This window comes from Cyanistes caeruleus, chromosome 6 (genome assembly GCF_971803275.1).
Source record: "Cyanistes caeruleus chromosome 6, bCyaCae1.hap1.1, whole genome shotgun sequence".
NCBI lineage: Eukaryota > Metazoa > Chordata > Aves > Passeriformes > Paridae > Cyanistes > Cyanistes caeruleus.
The window spans coordinates 34,858,227-34,873,176 of record NC_141706.1 but is presented as its reverse complement, the minus strand read 5'-3'; the positions used below and the strand labels follow the sequence as shown (position 1 = coordinate 34,873,176).

Genomic DNA, 14,950 nt, shown 5'->3' with positions numbered 1-14,950 from the left:
GACATGGAGTAATTGTTTGTATAGAGTGATTTCAATTAGTTCATGAAGGTGGTTTTCTGCAAAACTGTCAGTTTCTGGGGTCCTTGAGTTGTAATGAATGTGGGTCTTTTGACCACATTGCTTAGTTTAGGTTCCCTGTGTTTGTGTCTTGGGGTGGGCAGCACTGGGCTTGCACCACAGCTCACAGGAGGGATGTCCAGACCCAGGCTGTTACTCATGTTTATTTATTAAGTGATGTGTTCCTGGTCACTCAGCTTGACATGACTTTTTCACCCAGCAGTTTATCATCAGCAGACCACATCCACAAGTTTCTTTAAAATGGAGTAATGTTGTTTTCCTTTCTTCTCCACAGCATTCAATATGGTAGTCCATGGCTCAAGGGGAATGAGATGGGACTCTAGATTTTCATATGGCCCTGATCAGTAGTGGTCTAGCTTCGTGAGCTGTGGTGAACAGTGCTGCTGTGACAACACCACAGTAAACACAGGAAGGGTTGAGAAGCTCTTCTGTACTTTGGGGAGAATTGAAGGACAACACTAGAATTGTACTGCCCTTCTCACTTTCCTCTCTCCCCCTCAAAAAAAATTAAGGAGGAAAAGGCAGTAAGCATAGGCATGTGTTTCTAACATGTTCAGTGATGCCAAATAAGCACTGCTGCTTATGTTGCTTATGCTGCTCAGGCTTCATGCTCTACAATCTGCACCTCAGGGCTTTTTAGTATAGTTCTCCTCTCACACCTTGCAGTGTTTGCCCTGTAGGTGGGAGCATGACGGCAATCAGACTGTTGGGATTTTGAATTTTTCTCACATTATCTGGTGTCCTCTTGGCCTGTAGGGTGTTCTGTGCTGATAAACAAACATAAGTGACTTGCATAAGGGTTTGAGTTGAGTGGGAGAGCTGTCTGAGAACCAGTGAGCCAATGTACCTTGAGAAGATGCTTAGTTTTTCACAGCCATGTGGAAAGAAAAAGGTATTAATATCCTATTTTAGTATAAGGTGCAATCTTACAGTAATTTGGCTTAAACCTTTAGAATATGACTTTGACACCCTTTCCATTATATCATTTGGCATGTTTTAGACTCATACTGAGTCTGTTGTTGGGTAGGGTATGTTTTAGACTCTTATTGATCTATTCAGGTAGTGTTGTGCTGTTTATAAAATCATGTTGCAGAAAAGTTAAGCCATGCTGTACTGGAGGACACAGATGTTAGCCATATGATGACTACTAACATTGAGTTTGTGCTTACTACTTGTAATTCAGCAGTAGATCTGTGATGAACTGATCTGCAAGTGAAAGTGTCCAGGCAATAGTTTACCTTCAGAGTTTGTCTTGATCAGATTGTTGGGCCTGTCAGAGCTACCTTCTTTGAAGCTGACTTTTGATCCATGTTTCCTGAATGTTCTGTAATGACTGGAACTGCTTAGTAATGGTGCATAGAAGAATCAGTTCCCTGTGAATGATGCTATTAAAAAAAACCCCAACAAAACAACAACAAAAGCTTGTTATAGATTTTTATACACTTTGGTAATGGATTTATTTGAAAAGCTTTTATTACCTGTTCAAGTTTTAGTAGAAAACAGTGATGAAGCCCTAAAGCAGAGTGCAGAAGCAGTTGTAGAATCATACATGCTGTGTGAAGCTCTAAGTTATAGTAAATAACCCAAGATGTGTTCTGTTCCAGTACATGCTGGATCTTATTCAGTGTCCCATTTCAAACAGCTGGGGATGTTCAGGGGTTGGTTGAAATCCATTTCCCGCAAACTGTCCCACTTAATCCCCTTCCTCTAGAATACTGCGTTTGCATTCCCTGCACACTCTCCCCATCTGCTTTTGATTTGTTCTTCCTGACATTTGCAAATGAAAGAAGTGACTCTTAATGATCTTTCCTTCTTGCCCTTGGATTTATTCCAGGTTTCTTACTAGCATGATGCTCTGTTGAGGTCTTTCAAATCACTAGATCCAGCTACTAAAGATTTCTTGTTTACCCTTATCCCAATTTAATGTCTTAATGCATAAAACTTCCTTATACTTCTCACATTGGTTGAAGCCGCAGGCTCTCTGAGTCTTAAATGGAGCTGTTGACAAGTAAAATAGATGCTTTATGGGTTGGGATATTGACTTTATTAATGTGGCATCATATGCTCCGTGTGATCATGCAGCATCTAAATTGATGTCTTTTTTTCTTCTTTTTTTTCCCTCTCCTTTAGGTTCTGTAACTGATAAACCATCAAGCCAGGGTAATTCAGGAAGGAAAGGTGAGTGGAGTCCTGTGCTTCACCAGCTTGTTTTGTAACAGCAGCTGCCCAGCCAAGTCCCTTAAGATAGCCCAGAACCTGGGTTCCTAACCAGCTCCGGGCTGCAGGGGTGAATGTGCCACTAGAGCTCCCCTTCAGTAGGGAGTAGTAAGATGACTGTTCTGCTCCCTGTGCAGTAGAAAAGGGTGTGCTCTGCTCTGAGTTGAAGTAGAAGATAGCTGAACTTCCCAAAGGAGTGGCTGGTTCAGAATAATCTCTTACCTTGAAGTAACATACTGAGCATTTCTCAGTAAAATCCCTAGAGATTAGGGAGGTTGTCAGTATGATTTGTACTCCAGGAAACAGGAGTGCCAATGTCATGGTTGTGGCTTTGTATGCATTGAAAGGTGGGGTTTTTTAACAGTGCATAAAACCCTCTGGCCAGCTGGAGCAGTGCTGGATTGAACCTTAGCAGTGCTTGGAAACCTCACAGGCATTGATTCTTCTTTACACTCCTGTCTTTGGTCCTTGCCTTTCCTGAGCAAGGCATTAGATGGGTCATTGCTCTTCTCCTGTGTATTCATTGCTTTTCCCTGTGTCCTCTGGTTTGCATTCACTGAAATGGTTTGGGGAGGGTTGACCACTGAGGTATACACTGAGGAGCAGTCAAATATGTCTTTAGGCCTTTTCCACACCCTAATTTTCAGCCTTTTTTCCCTCTAGCTGTAGTTGAGAGTCAACTTTTGAGTTTGTCTCCGTACTCCAGGAAAACTGTGCAGAATGCATCCTCACTTCTGCTGGTGAGGATGAAGGCCCTTTCCTGGCAGAGGTTCCTTCTGATAACTGAAGCAGGATTTTTTTTGTGATAACTCTCTAAACCAGTAATTCCTGACACTTCAAAACCAAGGAAAACACCGACTTTGATGCTGATAGTTCAATTTGAGGCACACCTTCCATGCTGGGAATGTCAGTTAGGTCCTGAAAGCACTTAACAGGGATTTGATCTGTTCAGAGAAGTGTTTTGTGCATATCTGCTTTCCAGCCTATTGCTTGTATATAATAGCTTAAGAAGAGGCAAGGAGAAGAAATATGCAAGGAAAACTATTTAGCTGAGACTGAATGCTGAAGCCTGTTTCTTATTTTAGGTAAGGATATGTCTCCTTAAACCTGTAATTATGCATTAATGTGTAATTGGCACCTGAACACATGGTTATAATTCTGTTAATGCAATCATTGCCAGTCTAGCCTGAAGTACAAGCAAATCAAATAGCTCTTGAAATCTGCATTATTTTTGAGTTATTTGTAGGCTTTTTACCTGGGTAGTCTTGGTCTGTTGTTCTAGAATTGAAAGCAGCTGACACTGGATTTCTTGAGAAACAGTAGAAAAAGGGGAAAGTATCTGAACTTGTTTTTTTTCCTTTACTCCTTATATTAACTCAGAGGTTGGAACATGCAAAATGAAAACTGTAAATGGTATGAATTAATTTAAAATTTGTAATATAAATTGATTTTCCTTGTTGCTGCCTGTGGCATCCTGTTTCAAGGATGGTACGGTTGGTCATGTGGCTGCAGAGATGGCCTGTGCAGTAGATGTCGAAGTGGAAATGTTTCCCTTTGGGCCAGCATGCTTCAAGGAGTCATGTAAACTTTGTCTCCTGCAGTTCTGAATCTGTTTGTATTTTCTAGAAACCCACACTTAAGCAAGTCTGGCCCTATTAAATCATGTTGGAAGAATACTTATGAGTAGCTATTAAATGGGTCTTTTAAAATCAAGAGGGCTTTTAGAAGCTGTAATAATTTGGTTTAAAATTTGATGGACATAGCATTACTTTTTCATCTAGTGGTTAAAATGACTAATCTAAAAATGAATTTGTCCTTCTTGTCAGTATTTTTTCTTGCCTTAATTTACCTTGATTAAAAATTCCAGTTGAAAAAGGTCCTGTTGGAAGGAAGCTGAAATCAAGAACAGCCTGGCTTTGTTGAAGCAAGGTGGTTGCTGCAGGTGTGGCTTCTCTGAAGACTGATGGCAAGCCAGCATGCACACAACCATCTATTATAGCTGAGTGTTCAGACACTTGTTGCCAAAAGATTGCCATTTGCAAGGTGACAAAAAGGGCAGGATGAGGAGAGGTCCATCAAGAAACTGGGTCAGTGATAACTTTCCTGTTGTAGAGGCACAGCCTGGAAACTTCTGATATCTCTTTGTGCAACTGCCATCTGATTGGGGGGCTTTTGAAATTTTCCCATTGCACAGCAGACTCCTCCCTCTCTCCATCCCTGAGTGAGGGTCTTAAAGAGCATATCTGGCACAGAATAGGTACTCTGAGAAAGACAAAGCATAGCTAAGACTCTCAAAAGTGATTTCTTTTGAAATCATACAGGAATGTAAAATATGAGCTAATAAACTTCATGCCTTTCAAGTCTTCAGGGCAGAAGGGTGGAGGCTGCTCTGCCTTAGAAACAGTGTGGATGGGTAGGCTTATGTTGCTGGGTAATAAATGAAGACTTGACTAGCACTTTAGCTCTCCTTTAGAAAAGGCAAATTAATGTTGGAAGGAGAAAAAGGCTGGTTATTGGTAATAAATTTTTCTCCAGATCTTTTGCCCTCTTTTCCTTCCTGTTTAGCTCTGATTTCTGGGGCTCAGGTAGGTATGTTGGAGTACCAGAAGATGTGAGGTAACATAATTCCATTCACAGGCTCTCTCTCTACTGATAAGAAGACAAAATAGCTTTAGGTTCATGTGACTTGCCTTGTAGTTCCTGAAGTGGTTCTGTGGAGCTTTCTGCAGAGAACAAGCAAGCATGCTGGCAAGAGACACTTCTTATTTTTAAATTCCATGCTCTGGTTATCCATATTTACATTGCTGCTGTTGCTGCATGATGTAATGCCACTTAGTCATACAATTTGCCCCGTAAGGTAATTTAAATCAAATTAAATTGGCACTAAACTTAAAACTTTAAAATAGGCCATTGATTTGTTCTGTGGCTGAGAAGCGTTCAGTTGCTGCAAGGCAGAGCAGACCTGGGCCTGGGGAGATGGAGGCAAGTTTGCATGAGGTGGAATGGAAACCCAGGCCCTCCAGGACATGCTTGCTTTGTGACTTTGCAGCTCAGACACTTATCACTGTCCTTTTTATGCTGAATTTATCCCACAAATGAAGAACAAGTTTCTAAGAACTTTGCCAAGGAATGTAATTACTCTTCTGTGAGATTAGGATATCCAGAACCTGCAGATTTCTGTTGCTCTTTGTACGTTCTTTTCTCAAAAGGAGCTTCTTGCATTAATTTGCTACAATTGCTGCTTAGTTTGAAGATCCTGAGACACTTGGAAAATGCATGCTGTCCTCTAGAGATCTGGATCTCCCCAGTCCCTCCCACTAGACATTGTTGATGTTTTAAGAAGCAGTGAAAGGCATCATTGGAGCCAACGTTACTGGATTTCTTCATTGCCTAAAGAATGCAGAACATTCCTTTCCAGCCAAAGGGAAATTGTGCCATACTTTGAGACAAAAGAAGTAAACATGAAACAAAATGTTTTATTTTCTTTATCTGGGAAGTGTTGGGGCTTTAGCACAGATTCAGCATGTTGCAATCAGGAGTAGTGTCTTTTACAGTCACCAAGAAGGTTTTAAAAGTAGTCTGGTTAGGAATCAGAGGGATGTAAAAAACAGCCATGTAACTGTTTATCTCTGTGAAGTCACTTGGTCTTCCTTAAAACTAGAAACAGGGTGAATTAAAAGTGAGTGAAGAGGAAATACATTGAAGTGGGGATACTGGTTCATTAGTGGTAGTTTACTGTTCTGGACACTGTATGATACCATTTTTAAACCAACTGAATGAAGGAAGTGGAAAAAGATAGTTGGTTCAGTAATCTGGGATTTAAAGATGATGCAACTGGAGGGTAAATTTGGGCTAGAGTACCTTTGTGTCAGTCATGAAGAGTCTTGAGTGGTGTGATCTCCCTTTTTCTTTTATTAAGTCTTTAGCAGTGCAAGAAGTTCCAGGCGTGTTTTGACTTGTCATGTTTCCCTATTACAAAAGCTGACAATAGCATCTGCAATTCCCTGAACAGTTGTTGGTGAAATGTAAGCTCTGATGGCCCTGCAGAAAGCAAAGTCCAGGTTGAGCTTGTTGTACACTTACTGTCTTACTTGTAGACATGACTCTTGTATGGAGCTGCACAGAGCTTTCTTCAACGAGTTTTGCAGCCTAAAAGAAAACACTGAAGCAGTTGGAGAAACCTAAGATGAGCAACTTGAAATTCCTGCCAATTAAACATGTAGAATTGGGTTCCTTTTTGTGGGTTTAACTGTCAGAAATTAGTTTAAAGGCAGGCTTTGTTGGCAGGAAAATTCTGGGCTGCAATTGTGGGCAAGTTGGCCCATTCTGTGGCTTTTTTTGTGCTGTTTTCCAAGAGTCTTACCTCTAGAAAATGCTAATGGCCCAGTTATGCAGCCAACAGACTGAGCAATTTGAATCAGTAATGAGCCATTAGTGTGAGTCAGTAATTAGGCTGAGTGGTAAAGGGCGAACACTCTCCTCAGGCAAACCCAAGAGAAGGAGGCTTGTGCTGATGAAAATAAATGGAGCTGCTTGTACCTGGGGACCTGGAAGCTTTGTCTGCTGGTGGTAGGAAGTCAGGTGCAGCTGGCCCTAATTCACCTGCCTCAGCTGGCAGGGAGAGGAGCACATGGCCTCCACAGGGGCTCGAATGTCTGACAGAAGACAGATAATACCTTGACAAAAACCATCAAGCTGAAATGTGACTAAAACATCAGACTGGGACTTTGGTCTTCACCTTCTCCAGATCATTCTGGATGCAACTAGGTACTGATCAAATCTGAAACACAACTGTGCTGTTAAACAAATCGAGCTTCAACTGTGTCTCCAGCCTCATAAACACTGAGAAAATGCTTTGATGCCTTCAGCAGTTTGTGGAGAATACAGGAAAGAAAGAGAAATATTGTGTGGCCTTCATCAATAAGACAAAGTAAATACAAGTTTACTGAGGCAGTATGAAGTCACGTGGTGGTTCTAGTTGGTGAGCACCATCTTACGTTTATTTTTTGCAGAACATGAGCAGGTAGCAAGTCTTCAGTGCTACCCAAACAATTAATCTTAACCCTTATGTTAAGTGTATATATTTAAATAAAAATATATATACTAATTTGGAAATCCAGATGAAGGAGAACTTTTATGCAAATACCATTTTCTGAACTGTTTAACTTCATCTTGTAAGATTTATAGACTAGGACCCATGTATTTGTCACATCTTTTATGGGTAAAAATATACACATGTGCTGAAAATGAGCACAAACAATTGGATGCTTGTGGATGGAGCTGGGTGTGTAGTGCAGCTATGTGGCAAGTCACACTGTACTGTGCACATGTAATAAGTCTGCTTTCTGAAAGCAGCCAATTTGCTATGTGTCTGTGTGCTGCAAGAGTGCTGCAAGTCCTTCAGATGTGCAAAAGCTTCATTAGTTCTACCACACACCGATGGTGACAGTTTCTCAGTCTACCCTGTTAAAATCTGATGGAGTTGGGAAACAATTGATGGGAGAAACATGAATATGTGCTGCTTTTTATGAAACAAGGGCAAAAAACTCATTTAACGGAGAAGTTACGGGGAGAGGTTAGTGTAACAAAAACTGTCCTGCAATAGCTCAAGTGGGCTGGGAGCAAAATTTATGTAGGTGGAATTCGTAGCACAGAAGATTTTGGTTAGCTCATATTTGTATTTCCAAGCAAACTTAGCAGTGGAATGAAGTTTGCTTCCCTATTATAAGAATAATTCTGTAAAAAATACTATTAAGTTAATCAGTAGGTTTGCCAGCTTGTAAATAGTCAGAGTTCTTTCTGATTCCTGTTGCTGTCTCTATACTGGATATCATCTACAAATTATTTATTAATTTCCAGTTAAATATAACTGGAGAAAGCAAGTAAATTTCACAGGTATGGTAGGCTGTAGCTTGCAACATGACAGATTTTATTAGATAGCAAGAACCTGGCTTTTAAATGGGAATTGTGATCAATTTTTTGAGAACAGAGGAATGTAATTTTACAATACTGTGTATATTGGATCACTTTTCCAGAACAGCGCAATGTTCTAAAAAGCACTTAGATATATCACATGAAGCAAACAGATTTTTGAAATATTAAAGTCTACAAGTAAAACCTCAAATTTGTTACATAAATAGTAGAACTAAAAACAATCCTTTTGGTTCCCCACATCATTGCCTTGTCTGAAATAGTTTAGTTTTCATCAAGACTTTTTTGTGGGCCTCAGAACATATGTATCAAATTTGAGACTGAAGAAAGTTTCATTGGCAAGTATAAAAAGAAGGCAAATTCTGTTTTAAAGTGTATTTTGTTTGATACAATGCAAGAATTCTGCTTTCATCTATAAAGTAGTGGTTCCAATCGGTAGCTTAGTCTATATAATATGACTTAATAAAATTGTAGTTTACAAGTGTTATTATAGTAATCTACAGACAACTCCTGTCTGTAATGTCTTAAGAACAGCTGTAAAGGTTTTAAAATTAAGTCATAGTATTGAGCAACCTGGTGAGTAGATCTAATAAGTAAACTAACAATTGATTAAACAACATCTGTTAAGGCATTATTAACTGTTTATGTGCTATACATGGATTTCTGGTGTCTGATCATTACAGCTGGCAGAGAAATGGAATAAATTTGGGGTCTGTCAGTTGGTTTTGTTGTTAAAATACTTTATGTAAGCTCAAAACCTTTTTTCTTTTTAAAGAGTTGTTGACATTGTTCTTCTATGCTCTGTAGAATCTAGACATCTGAATGTTAGTGTTGTTTTCTTTCAAATCAGAGTAATGCACCAGGAAATGTGTTTTGTCGTGGTGCAGGTGTTTGGTCAGGAGGCTGGAAGTACTTTCCTTTCAACTCCTTTGCCCTCTGAGCTCTGTCAGAGTTTCTCTATGAGAGATAAGCTATGAAATTATGGTGGGAAGGCTTGAATGCATGCAGACCATGTGTGCCCTTAAATGAGGTAGGGAGAAACTGGAGAGACAACCCAATGTTTGTTCAAGTTCCTGAGATGGCACCTAGGGGAATTAAAGCTTCTTTACAACAGATCTATCTGGATAATAGCTTTCCTCTGTGTGCTCATCTGGACTTTTGTTCAGTGTTGACAGCAAGGGAGCTGTACTGCAAAATGCTTTGATGAAGGCTAAGGATGGGAGAAGTCTTCCCCACAGATGAAATTTTTCTGGGCAGTGTATGTGTCTTTTATTACATGTTCCTGTGCTCAGCTTGGTGTTCAATTTCTGATGACACCTTTAGGTGCTGCAGCAAAGCAATTTGTGTAAGGACTTGACAGGTTTCATCTTGACTGTACAACTTCTCACAAATATGCCATTAAATGAAGTGATTCTTAAAATCAGTTGTCTCTGGTTCATTTTGAACAATGCATCTGTAGATGTCTGACAGTCTGTAACTTGAGGATTGACCTTCATCTTAAAATAAAAATATTTTAATGTTGAGAGTGTGTTGTCACTTACACTGTGTACACTGAGATGCTTTATTCTGTACATACACATTTCCTTCTGAAACACATTAGATCCTTTGGAGGTCCTTTCAGCAGTACTGTTACTGTGTCTGATTGCCTCTGTTCTCCATTCCTTCCCTCTTAGAGAAGAGCTGTTCCTTTGGTTTCATAATCAAATAGAAAACCTCCTTTAGACAAAATTCAGATTCTGGGGTGAAAAAGCTGGGGCTATGTAGTTAGAGGGAGCAAAGTTGTTCTCACTCACTAAAGCTCTGACACTCCTCTTTAATGATCCAGGGAGGAAAAAAACCTGTGGAAACAAGCAGTGGAAAAACATATATTTCCCACCCCCCTCCCCTTTTTCTTCATTTTCACACATGCAATACAGATATAACAGTGAGGTATCCATTCTCTTTGCCTGCAAGGAAATGAAAAGGCGTATTGTAAGCCCAGGGCTAGTCTGGTTGTCAGCCAGGAATTACTTCTCTAAAGGAGAAAGGGAGAGGGGCTGGCGAGAGAAGAAGCTGGCAATGAGGAGCTAGAAGGGGGAAAGTACACTCTGAGATAGGTTGACTGCACATGGCTAGAGGTGGAAAGGGGTCTTGTGCTTCCTCAGTATGCAGGTGTTGGAAGAAAGGAAGGCAGCTTATACATAGGCATGTGTCTGGGGGAGCAGGGTCAAAAATTTAGACTATTTACTTAATCCCTTGGAAAGGCTTTTTTCTCTTCTGTTTTCTTTTTGTGTTTAACAGACTGCTTTACAGGGGACACGTGTGGTAATTAACACATGCAGCTGTAGGGCTTCAGCCATATGTCTGAATTTCAAATGGCCATTGATCTGGCAAATTTGCTGCCGTCTCCAACCCCCCACTTACGGGCCTTGAAGATGTGGAGAATTTATAGAGTCTTTACCTTGAAGAGACCAGAGCTGGAAGGAGAGAGGAGTGAAAGGGAATGTGAGTGATACTGGGGAGAGAAGGAAGAAAGAGTGCTATTGTAATCACACCTTCCATGCCCCTTGCCCCAGCTCACCGTATATTATCAGGTAGCTTCTGAAATGTTTCCAAAGCTAGGGATCTTGTTAGTGCTATTTAAAGCTTGCATAACTATTGTTAATTTTTTCCCCTTGTTCAGCAGAGCAATCCAAGCTCAGAATCACAATGTTGTGGGCATTTCAGATGTGCTCCCTTTTCCACAGCTGCAGATATCTGGGCTCTTGCACAGCCTAGAAGTGACGAGCTGGTAGTTGATTGTGGACTTTGAGCAGCCTTTCAGGAGAGGTTGTTGAGGAGGGGGTGTCTACTGGTCTGTGTGGAAACAGAGAATACTTCACATCAAAGCAGAGGCTCCTGAAAAAAGAAAAGTGATATATTGTAAGTAGAATAAAACCAGAAAGGCTTAACTAAACAATCATAAGGTGGTTGTTTCTTTTTGCCAGCAGTGATCAGGCAGCTGTTGACAGTGCTATAGAGCTTTTTGCAAACTTTGCTCAAAGTTTGGGGTAATGTCAAGTGCTAAAAATCTTGCTATGAGATATGGTGCCTTAAGCAAAATATTTCTTTCTGTGGAAACTTTTTTGCTCCCTGTTTTATTTCAAATGTCACTCAAGGCAGTGAGCCAAATGGAAGATGGTTCAAAATTAAGATACTGTAGCTTAAAATTCTGCACTACCTATAATACTTGTAGTGCTTACAGGGTGAGATAAAATTGAGTTCTTCTACCAAGTATGAAGCTATAAAAACGTTAAGCATCTCTTCCTCTACTTCCCCTCCTTCAATCTATTTTAAAACATTCTCAGTGCTAGCTATTGCTGATTTCTTGATCTCATCACTCACTCTACAGTGTAAGTAATGCTGACACTTTGGAGGTGTTTCTGCTTTGGATAAAAAAAAAAAAAAAAAGCCACCAACAAACATTCCTAGCAGTGTGTGCTCCAGCTCTTGCTGACTGCGATAATATTACTGTATTATATTACTACCCTGTTTTTCTGTGTTGTGCTTTTTCTCTCCAGTTTTCCTGTGAATCTTAGTGCCAGGACTGTCTGGTGTAGCCATGTATTACATTGCCTCTTCTAACTCACCTCCCTTTTCTCAGTTTATTACTACAGACAGTACTCCTCCTTGGAACAAGGTGGCCTAACATCCCTTCTGTGGATTGGCAATAGCTTTTCCAAATAATTTGGTTGTAGCCTATATTGATATGCACTTGGATAGAGTTTTTATTCCATATATAAAGAGACGGATTATTTTCTTTTTCAGTGTTTATTACAGCTTATTTCCTTTCAATTGTTAATCGCCCTGAAGAATAAGGTTGTTTCAATTCTTCCTCTCATCTTCATTACCTTGATTTGTTTCTGTAGAAAGAAAGGAAGTGCTGGATTTACAGCACTGTAATTGCTGGGTTGTATTTACCACAGCAAAGCTTTTCTATGCTGTTTGACCTGTGAAGGTGTCTGCTGGTCAAAATGAGCCTTGGAGACTCTTTTGAAACTGAGTGCTATCCCTACACCAGCTGCCATTGGTACTTGGTGAATATGTCATCATTCTTCAGCAAATGTGTTAGGTAGTCATGATTTTTGGTAACAGATAGTTTTTGATGCTGTGTGTTCTGACCAGACCAAAAAACCATTTAGTCCTCCTGATTCTTTTAGTTGTGCCTCCATTTCCCCTCAGGTATGTGTCTAGGCAGGGGGATGACATTAAACTCTTGAAGGACACCTTAAGCACACAGCTGAATGAAAAATATTCTTTGTTCCCATTGGGAGCCTCTTTCTGTAGCCTGTATATGTTTTTTGCTTTCGAAGGCATTCCAATAGCCTTCCCAGGTGTTGTAGTTGATTTTTTACACACTGAAATTGTTGCTGGTACATAAGGAGAAGAGCTACTCTCCATGGTGGTCGAGATTCATTTCTTTAGCCGTGCAGAACATTGCTAGCAGCTGTGAAACATCAGTCTGCAATGACAGGCAGGATGAGATCTTGTCTGAAAACTTACCAGATGACGGAAGCAGACCTGGAAGCTGAGTCGGGGCTCTGAGCTTTGTTCCGCTTCTCCTTTCTAAACAAGTAGTTGGAGTGTTTTAAGCTTTGTTACATTGCTGGTGAGGATGGGCTCATAGCTTATCTGCTGCTAGATATTATGCTCTGAAATTATCTTAATTGTTCATTATTATTGTGAAATAACCATACAAGTCAATATATGGCACTTACATGTAGCATTTCTAGGCAAGCTGTTCAGTGGGGCTGGTGGACTCTAGTCTAAAGAGGGATTTTAGTGTTGTCCCTGCTGCTGCATCACTTACTTCTGAAGATGTATGAACAAAGTAAAAGAATTAATTTTGAAACCATGGGATTGAGAATATGGTCATCTTTCAAGGTAAAAGAATTGTATAGTTTATACAGTCATTAAAAAAAAAAGAAGAAAGTTTTGATTTTTGACTCAGTAAAGTAGCCAGGACAGCAGTTGGATAGAAAAATGTAGCAATACCAGGGAAATAGCCTCTTCTTCCAGAGAATTGCAGTACTTTGTATATGATGGAAGGGAGGAATAAAGCTCAAAGGGAAAAGGGCTTGAATCTGATAGAGTGGAAGTGGTAGATTAAGAAAAGTTACTTGTATTTTAGCAGCTCCCTCAAGAGCCTTTGAATGGATATGCAGGTTATTTTAATTATTTTTTTCCTTTTTTTCTTCTCCTCCTGGCAATTTGAGCCACTCTGGGAGTCAACTTAAGGGTTTTGACTTAAATCAAGACAATTAAAATCTCCGGCAACCTAGCTGTCATTCTCTTTAAGACAGTGACATAACTAGAGGCTTGGTTCCATAGGTCAGAGCTGATGACAAGGGCATGTATTTCTAAGGATGATTTCTTTCTAGCTTAAGGAATAAAACTGCTGTTGGGATTGTTACAGGAAAGTGAGAATAATAAGTCTCTGAAAGTGGGGGAGGGCACTGTGGGGATGATGTCTTCACAGCTTGTCAGTGATTCCAAGTTGATCAAAAAATAAAGCTTTTTGTGCAAATCTAAACTGAAGATGGTCCCAGAAGTAACCTGACCTTTATTACCTGCTTCATCTTTTTGACAGATAAGATTCAAATTTAGCCTTGGGCATTTTTTTTTTTTCCTATTACTTACAAATCTTTGAAAAGACCTGTTTTGCCTTTTGGGAAGGAATTTGGCTGTGAAATCTGAAAACTGTAAAACTGCAATAATGTAAATCTATATGCAGTGACAGGTCTTCTCCATTTAAGCTTCCTTGCATTTGACTAAAATCTGATGTCATGTTTCTTTAACCCGTATCTTATGTACAAATTGCTTTTATAGAGAAGATCATCTCTGTGTTGGAGTTTGGCCTAAAAATGAACTGAGAATTCTGGTTCTAAACAACAGGATTGTGTACAGGTTGTGAGTTACATTTGTACTCAAGCTACCTGTGGGACGCTGCTGCTTCTCCAAGCAACACTCCAAGCCTGCGAAATTGGTTAATATTGCAGTTTACTGTTTACAATTTGGAGAGAAACTGGCTGCAAATCAAGAAATCTTATTTCACAGGTTTTGAATCCCTCACTTATTACTCACTAGAACAAGAGAGATCATACAAACTTGTGGCTCCCTGCTGTCCTCCTAAATTAGTTGATTGCACTATATTGAGGATTTTAGCTTAAGAAAAGGGAGAGCAAAGAGTAAGTCTCAAGTTTGAATTAGGTGAGTGCTCTTAAATAATGGCTTTAATAATCTTAAGGTAGCTTGTCTTCTGCTTGGAAGCAGACCCATAGACTTGAGAAAAATGTTCTTTGGAATACTACATTTCTGTAAGTGTGTTAAAAAAACTTCTCACAAGTAGTGAAGCATATTTACATGATGAGAAAGTTCACTAGCAGCTCAGCTTAATTCTCTGATCTTTATAGCTGCTGCTTGTTCAAAAAACATGTGTTTTTTGAACAAGCAGTGTGTCTGCATTGACACCAAAATCCCTAGGAGTTTTGCCATCAGAGTGGTGAAAGATGTCCCCAGAAAGGTTTGCAGAACTTACAGGAGGGAGTCAGTATTTTACGTGGTAATTACCATAAGGGCTTGGTTCAGCCTGCAAAGTTCAGATCTGAATCTGGATTGGAACTTTCCCAGAGGCAGGGGGTGGTTTTGGACATTGTGTTGGTTTGGCCTATTATAGTGCAAGCTCTGAAATGCAGGTCCAGATGTG

At 39.9% G+C, this 14,950-nt stretch overlaps 1 protein-coding gene across 9 annotated transcripts in view; it reads left to right on the top strand.

The window, feature by feature from the left end:
- Positions 1-14,950, top strand: part of SMOC1 (SPARC related modular calcium binding 1) — a 130,193-nt gene that overhangs the window by 60,738 nt on the left and 54,505 nt on the right. For all 9 annotated transcript variants that reach the window (XM_086894493.1, XM_086894494.1, XM_086894490.1 and 6 more), the window contains exon 5: positions 2,209-2,256. In XM_086894493.1, the coding sequence (XP_086750619.1) occupies positions 2,209-2,256 (48 nt within the window). The remainder of the gene's footprint in view (positions 1-2,208; positions 2,257-14,950) is intronic.